The sequence below is a fragment of the Oncorhynchus masou genome, chromosome 13 (assembly GCF_036934945.1).
Source record: "Oncorhynchus masou masou isolate Uvic2021 chromosome 13, UVic_Omas_1.1, whole genome shotgun sequence".
Classification (NCBI taxonomy): domain Eukaryota; kingdom Metazoa; phylum Chordata; class Actinopteri; order Salmoniformes; family Salmonidae; genus Oncorhynchus; species Oncorhynchus masou.
This window is the reverse complement of record NC_088224.1, coordinates 67,321,889-67,329,520: the sequence shown is the minus strand read 5'-3', so window position 1 is coordinate 67,329,520 and position 7,632 is coordinate 67,321,889. Positions and strand designations below refer to the sequence as shown.

At 43.3% G+C, this 7,632-nt stretch overlaps 1 protein-coding gene across 1 annotated transcript; it reads left to right on the top strand.

Moving 5' to 3' along the window:
* The first annotated feature begins 3,787 nt into the window (after nucleotides 1-3,787).
* Nucleotides 3,788-7,503, top strand: LOC135552886 (coiled-coil-helix-coiled-coil-helix domain-containing protein 2-like). The gene is made up of 4 exons (XM_064984821.1): nucleotides 3,788-3,992; nucleotides 4,434-4,698; nucleotides 4,906-5,113; nucleotides 7,200-7,503. The coding sequence occupies exons 1-4, from the start codon at nucleotides 3,943-3,945 to the stop codon at nucleotides 7,208-7,210; spliced, it is 534 nt and encodes a 177-aa protein (XP_064840893.1). The 5' UTR covers nucleotides 3,788-3,942; the 3' UTR covers nucleotides 7,211-7,503.
* The last annotated feature ends 129 nt before the right edge of the window (nucleotides 7,504-7,632 follow it).

The window sequence follows — 7,632 nt, the reverse complement described above, 5'->3', positions numbered from 1 at the left end:
AGGGCCAGACGGATTACCAGGACATGTACTGTGAGCATGTGCTGACCTACTAGCAAGTGTCTTCATTGACATTTTCAACCTCTCCCTGTCGGAGTCTGTAATACCAAGATGTTTCAAGCAGACCACCATAGTCCCTGTGCCCAAGAACACAAAGGTAACCTGCCTAAATGACTACCGACCCATAGCACTCACGTCTGTAGCCATGAAGTACCTTGAAAGGCTGGTCATGGCTCACATCAACACCATTATCCCAGAAAACCTAGACCCACTCCAATTTGCATTTCGCCCCAACAGATCCACAGATGATGCAGTCTCTATTGCACTCCACACTGCCCTTTCCCACCTGGACAGAAGGAACACCTATGTTAGAATGCTGTTCATTGACTACAGCTCAGCGTTCAACACTATAGTGCCCTCAAAGCTCATCAATAAGCTAAGGACCCTGGGACAAAACACCTCCCTCTGCAACTGGATCCTGGACTTCCGGACGGACCGCCCCCCGGTGGGAAGGGTAGGTAACAACACATCCGCCATGCTGATCCTCAACACAGGGCCCTCTCAGGGGTTTTTGCTCTGCCCCCTGCTGTACTCCCTGTTCACTCATGACTGCACGGCCAGGCACCACTCCAACACCATCATTATATTTGCCAATGACACAACAGTGGTAGTCCTGATCAGCGACTGTGGACTCCAGGAAAAAGAGGACCGAGCACGCCCCCATTCTCATCGACGGGGCTGCAGTGGAGCAGGTTGAGAGCTTCAAGTTCCTTGGTGTCCACATCACCAACAAATGAACATGGTCCAAGCACACCATGACAGTCGTGAAGCGGGCATGACAAAACCTATTCCCCCTCGGGAGACTGAAAAGGTTTGGTATGGGTCCTCAGATCCGCAAAAGGTTCTACAACTGCACCATCGAGAGCATCCTGACTGGTTGCATCACTGTCTGGTATGGCAACTGCTCGGCCTCCGATCGCAAGGCACTACAGAGGGTAGTGTGAACGGCCCAGTACATCACTGGAGCCAAGCTTCCTGCCATCCAGGACCTCTATACCAGGCTGTGTCAGAGGAAGGACCTGAAAATTGTCAAAGACTCCAGCCACCCTAGTCCACAACCTCAAACAGTCACACTCCAAACTCCACTATGGCCAAGACCAAAGAGCTGTCAAAGGACACCAGAAACAAAATTGTAGACCTGCAACAGGCTGGGAAGACTGAATCTGCAATAGGTAAGCAGCTTGGTGAGCAAAAATCCCAGAACCACACGGGGGGACCTAGTGAATGACCTGCAGAGAGCTGGGACCAAAGTAACAAAGCCTACCATCAGTAACCCACTATGCCGCCAGGGACTCAAATCCTGCAGTGCCAGACATGTCCCCCTGCTTAAGCCAGTACATGTCCAGGCCCGTCTGAAGTTTGCTAGAGAGCAGTTGGATGATCCAGAAGAAGATTGGGAGAATGTCATATGGTGATATGGTGAGTTGCATCCAAAGAACACCATACCTACTGTGAAGCATGGGGGTGGAAACATCATGCTTTGGGGCTGTTTTTCTGCAAAGGGACCAGGACGACTGATCCGTGTAAAGGAAAGAATGAATGGGGCCATGTATCATGAGATTTTGAGTGAAAACCTCCTTCCATCAGCAAGGGCATTGAAGATGAAACGTGGCTGGGTTTTTCAGCATGACAATGATCTCAAACACACCACCCGGGCAACGAAGAAGTGATTTCGTAAGAAGCATTTCAAGGTCCTGGAGTGGCCTAGCCAGTCTCCAGATCTCAACCACATAGAAAATCTTTGGAGGGAATTGAAAGTCTGTGTTGCCCAGCAACAGCCCCAAAACATCACTGCTCTAGAGGAGATCTGCATGGAGGAATGGGCCAAAATACCAGCAACAGTGTGTGGAAACCTTGTGAAGACTTACAGAAAACGTTTGACCTCTGTCATTGCCAACAAAGGGTATATAACTAAGTATTGATACACTTTTGTTATTGACCAAATACTTATTTTCCACCATGATTTGCAAATAAATTCATAAAAAATCCTACAATGTGATTTTCTGGATTTTTTTCATCATTTTGTCTGTCATAGTTGAAGTGTACCTATGATGAAAATTACAGGCCTCTCTCATCTGTTTAAGTGGGAGAACTTGCACAATTGGTGGCTGACTAAATACTTTTTTGCCCCACTGTACATACCATACGAAACGTAACATATCATAGTAATTTCAGTCCATCTGATTTTCATTTACTATGTTACGTCCAGGTTGCTCCACCACCAACTCCTCCACCACCATTAGGGTGCAATGTTTTATTTAATTGACTTAAAAACAAATCTTGTCCTATGTAGGGTAGAATGAATTAATTCCACTTTTAAACAAAAGCCCTTCAGAGGTATACAGATTTTAATATGCAAACTACTACTTTTTCCATTTCAAGTTAATTACATTGAAAATACAAATGCACTGTTACCTCCCCCCAAAAAAATATTGAATGTTTTTCACACTTACAGAAACTGAATTTCAAAATCCAAGGGGAATATCTAGTGGAAAAAGATAAAAACATTTCCATTACTTCACTGGGCACTGGAGTGTAGATTTTTTTAGCACTCGAAAACTTGATATGCTAAAACAAACAAAACATACACTACATATACAAAAGTATGTGGACACATCTTCAATTTAGTGGATTTGGCTATTTCAGCCATACCCATTGATGGCAGGTGTATAAAATCGAGCACACAGCCATGCAAGAATGGCCTTACTGAAGAGCTCAGGGGCGTTCAACGTGGTACCGTCATAGGATGCCACCTTTCCAGTCAGTTTGTCAAATTCCTACCCTGGTCAACTGTAAGTGCTGTTATTGTGAAGTGGAAACGTCTAGGAACGGCTCAGCCGCGAAGTGTTAGGCCACACAAGCTCACAGAACAAGACCGCTGAGTACTGAAGCTCGTAAAAATCGTCTGTCCTCGGTTGCAACACTCACTATCGAGTTCCAAACCGCCTCTGGAAGCAACATCGACACAAGAACTGTTCGTCAAGACCTTCATGAAATGGGTTTCCATGACCAAGCAGCTGCACACAAGCCTAAGCTCACCATGCAAAATGCCAAATGTCTACTGGAGTGGTGTAAATTTAGCCGCCATTGGACTCTGGAGCAGTGGAAACACGTTCTCTGGAGTGATGAATCATGCTTCACCATCTGGCAGTCCAAAGGATGAATCTGGGTTTGACAGATGTCAGAAGAACACTACATGCCCGAATGCAGTGCCAACTGTAACATTTGGTGGACGAGGAATAATGGTCTGGGGCTGTTTTTCAAGGTTCGGGCTCCTTAGTTCCAGTGAAGGGAAATCTTAACACTACAGCATACAATTTACATTCTAGACAATTCTGTGCTTCCAACTTTGTGGCAACAGCACAAAGCCAGGTCCATACAGAAATGGTTTGTGGAGATCAGTGCCGACCTCACTAATGCTCTTGTGGCTGAATGGAAGCAAGTCCCTGCAGCAATGTTCCAACAGCTAATGAAAAAACTTCCTATAAAAGCAGAGGCTGTTATAGAAGCAAATGGGTGACCAACTCCATATTAATGCCCCCGATTTTGGAATTAGATGTTCGACGAGCATACTTTTGGTCATGTAGTGTATATCAGAGGATACTTAACTAGCTTTACATACCGTAACATTTTTTGGCATGGAGTCAAGATTATAAAACGTTACATATGACAACAGATTTCAAAATATTCAAAGCGAGTCGTCATCTCACCGGAAGTTACACGCACAAAATATGTGACACGGTAGTTAGTTCTGGAACACCAGTCTTTTTTTATTCCTACGAAGGTCGATTAGACACGGACACATTAGCTAATGTACTGAGTCGTTTCTTCAAACACGAAGGAATTTTCTTGTTATATTTCACTAGCTAGCTTTAACAATTGAAAATGCCAAGAGGAAGCAGAAGCCGGACGTCAAGAATGGCCACTCCAGCCAGGTATGCAAATAGGAAAAATAATGATATTAATAACGCATTGTCAGCTAGCTAACTTAGCATCAAGCAAGCTGCCTGACATTACTTGCTCGCAAGGCTTGCATCCTTTCCCTGTGTTGCCCAGTTTATATTTTAATACGTGATAAACGGTATCTATTTCAAAGTTATGATAGTTAACTAGATAACAAATAACGTTATGTAGCTAGCTAGTTTGCTAGACACCTGCTAATGATGTTAAGTGAAAGGTGAAACTAATAATTAATTAAGGAACTAAATGCACTGAATCTGGTGGGTTAATCTTTACACTACCCTAATTATATGTTACTGAATTGGCCGAGAGTAATTTACTGAAATCGATGCTGCTAATGGACCTAATTCAAGTTCTTCAGTGAGCATGATTGAATTGATACTTGATTGCTCATCTCTCTCTTTCTCTCAAACCAGGGTAGCCCCACCGCCACCTCCCATGGCCAGGGCTGCACCCCCACCACCCTACGCGCCAGTGCCTGCCCGTGTCCCTCCGTCCGCCATGGCTGCCCCAGCCACTGCTGCCCCCCAGCAGCCAGGCATGTTTGCGCAGATGGCCACCACAGCCGCTGGGGTAGCCGTTGGCTCAGCTGCAGGGCACATGATCGGCCACGCAATGACTGGAGGAATGGGTGGAGGCGGGGGAAGCCAGGAGGCTGCCAAGCCTGATGTCACCTACCAGGTAGGTGATCACTGCTTAATCACAATGAGTGACTGGGCCATGATATTGAAGTGGCTTTGTGTCATGTAGCCTAGTTAGTGATGAGTATGAGCGAGACAGAGAGGATAAACCATGGAGGATTATACCCTGTGCCAGTCCTTAAAGAATGGGCATCTAAACAGTTAAGAATAAAATCAACACTAACCTCAAATGCTTTATGTTTCTCAGGAGCAGCCCCAGCAGTACCAACAGCCACCTCCCATGTACCAGCCAGCACAGTATCAGCCCCAGTCCATGTTCCAGCAGGAGTCTGCAGCACAGCAGGGAACCTGCTCCTATGAGTTCAAGCAATTTATTGAGTGTGCTCAGACCCAGAGTGACCTGAAACTCTGTGAAGGCTTCAGCGAGGTGCTCAAGCAGTGCAAGTTGTCCAATGGTGAGTTTAAGTGTGTGTATGTGTGAATACAATCTTACCTGTTACTGGAAATTTTTGTGTAAAAGAGGGTGCTTTGTGTCCCTGAAAATGTTAAATAGTTGTCATGACTTGTATGCATACATTAGATGCTATCAGTTGACTTGTTGCCTATCCCTTGCCTTCCCTGGTGTCACCTTTTGGAATAGGATTAAGATGAGGTTTTATGGCAGCTAGTGTTCTTCAGTCTGGTTCCTGGATGGTGTTCTGTAGGTGTCTGGTATTCATTCAATTAAGTCTGACTCTTGAGTCAACTGAGCAGATTTGTTGAAAGCCCCACAAAATATAGCTAGGCCCACTTTTTAAAGGGGAACTGACAGAGTTTTAGCAACATCAAATCTGTTCATATACATTAGATTGTTTTGACAAGCGAGCACTTGAGTCGTTTTCACACTTGCATAGAATGTTAGGGAATGACAGAGTAAGGCATGTGTGTGAAAGTGGCTGTGCGTTTGGCCAATTAATAGACATTGCACTAAATAAAACCGAAAAAAATAAATATATATTGCCCAGGACTGGACTCTACACAGACTGGTGTTTCATAGCCAATCAGAGCTACAATAGGCCTATATACAAATAAGCCATTTGCCACACTGGACTGTGTTTACAAGCAGTAGCAACAGCGTGACTTTAGATCATTAGAAAGCATTCGCCAAAAGCTACTAAATACACCTGAATGGATTTCTGCAAATATGTAAATACAACAGGAGTCCTCTTACATTTGGGAAATGTACAGTCCTATTGATCAAACAACCATGAAAAAGGTAGGCTCGCTCTCCCTCCATTGCCTACAACAAGATCAACAACTGTTAGTCAGAGCGAGATGAAGGAACAGTAGAAAAACCCTCTCAAACTTTATCAGCTTGTAGTTGGCTGTCAAAAATTCCAATGATAAACGATGGGGAATAGTAGCCTCCTAGCCCTTCTGCAGCTTGCCTGCCAATGCATGCTTGTCCCAACCCACGTTTTGACAACTGAATGGGAACTTGCCCATTTGATCGATGCCAAATACATTTGATTGACAACTAAGAGATATGGTAACTGTGGATTACAGTCGTTCCAAGTTTAGCATAGCTAGCTAGCAAGTGATTAATGTCATGCTAGCTAACCAAATGAGACCTGCATTTCTAGCTGTAGCCACAGAAAAATTATATGTTGGGTAAAAAGTTGTCCACTCGTCCAATGACATAACATCCTCCTCGCAGCTAGCCAGATAACGTTAGGCTGTGTTTTTAGCTTGATAAATAAATGGCTGCATAAATAAATAAATAAATAAGCTAGCCAATTAGCCACATTATAACTGATTTGTGAACATTGCACTTGCTAGTTTCATTCTAACATTCCCAGCCTTAGTTACATTTGTCAGTTTTTGTCCAAACTATTGAGTATAAAAACTGAAACCGTGCATCCCTAATGGCTGGAGGAAGCAAACAATGTACCAGGCCAGCTGTGATTTACAATCTGATAGCAGTATTGGTTGGACTAACAAGAAATGTATTGGTGAATTATATTAAACATGAATTTAACTGCATCCACCTATTCTGCAAACAATGCTTTCTCTATGTCATGGAATTGAGTTAAATATAACCTATTTTTCAAACCTAAACTGGAAATGTTATATTTGACTGCTATGATTGCTTGTTTCATATCTGCAAAGTAGTTAAAACGGCTGCCAGTTCCACTTTAATGTATTTCGTCATATGTTCATAATAGTTACAGGGTTGCACTCAATATTCTTGGTCCCCAAGATATTTAACTACAAATGTATGCAATACATTTATGAAATGTGTAGGAGCTCATGCCAGGTGCTCACACTTGATTTCACTGTAAGGACTGCCCTCCCCTCCCATTTCCAGTGAGGGCATTGCTGGTTAAAAAATATTTCCCTAATGTTGTGCTGGGGTCTGGTCTACTGGTCTGCTACCACACATGCTCCCTGGACTCCCTCTCCTCTCTTTTCATGTCAATGACTTCACTAAATCAATCGAAGTAAAAACTACAAAATGTCAAATATTCCCTAATGTAAATTTGTATTTTTTTTTCTCCACAGGGATGTCCTGAGCGGGAGACGAACAACCCCATCAACGCTGAACACACACAATACTACTAAACAAGTCATTTGTTTTGGCAGTTGATCAAATAACTTAATCATATGGACAATAAAAGCATTTCTCAGGTTGATGCTGTGAAGCTTGTAATAAGTTATGTATATGTTTATTTTTTTGGTTTGTTGCAAGTTTTAATTTTTTCCCTTGGTCCACCCATTTCCATCATATCTGGATTAGTTGTACAATCACAATTTGCTTGTAACAAGCATAGGATCTAATAAACTGATGTGAATCACATTAAATAATCTTGGTGTCTCTTGTTCTCTCAACCCTGATGGCTCTTTTGCACACAGTGATCATGTGATTAAGTATTACATCAATCAGAGCATCCTTGTGGAACATTTGAGGGACACTAGACGAGAGCAAGAAGAACAT

What these genes read in the sequence shown, in the direction of transcription:
- LOC135552886 (XM_064984821.1), top strand. Translation starts at nt 3,943, where the DNA reads ATGCCAAGAGGAAGCAGAAGCCGGACGTCAAGAATGGCCACTCCAGCC. An exon ending in AGAATGGCCACTCCAGCCAG is followed by an intron (nt 3,993 to 4,433) that starts GTATGCAAATAG and finishes CTCTCAAACCAG; the next exon opens with GGTAGCCCCACCGCCACCTC. An exon ending in AGCCTGATGTCACCTACCAG is followed by an intron (nt 4,699 to 4,905) that starts GTAGGTGATCAC and finishes TATGTTTCTCAG; the next exon opens with GAGCAGCCCCAGCAGTACCA.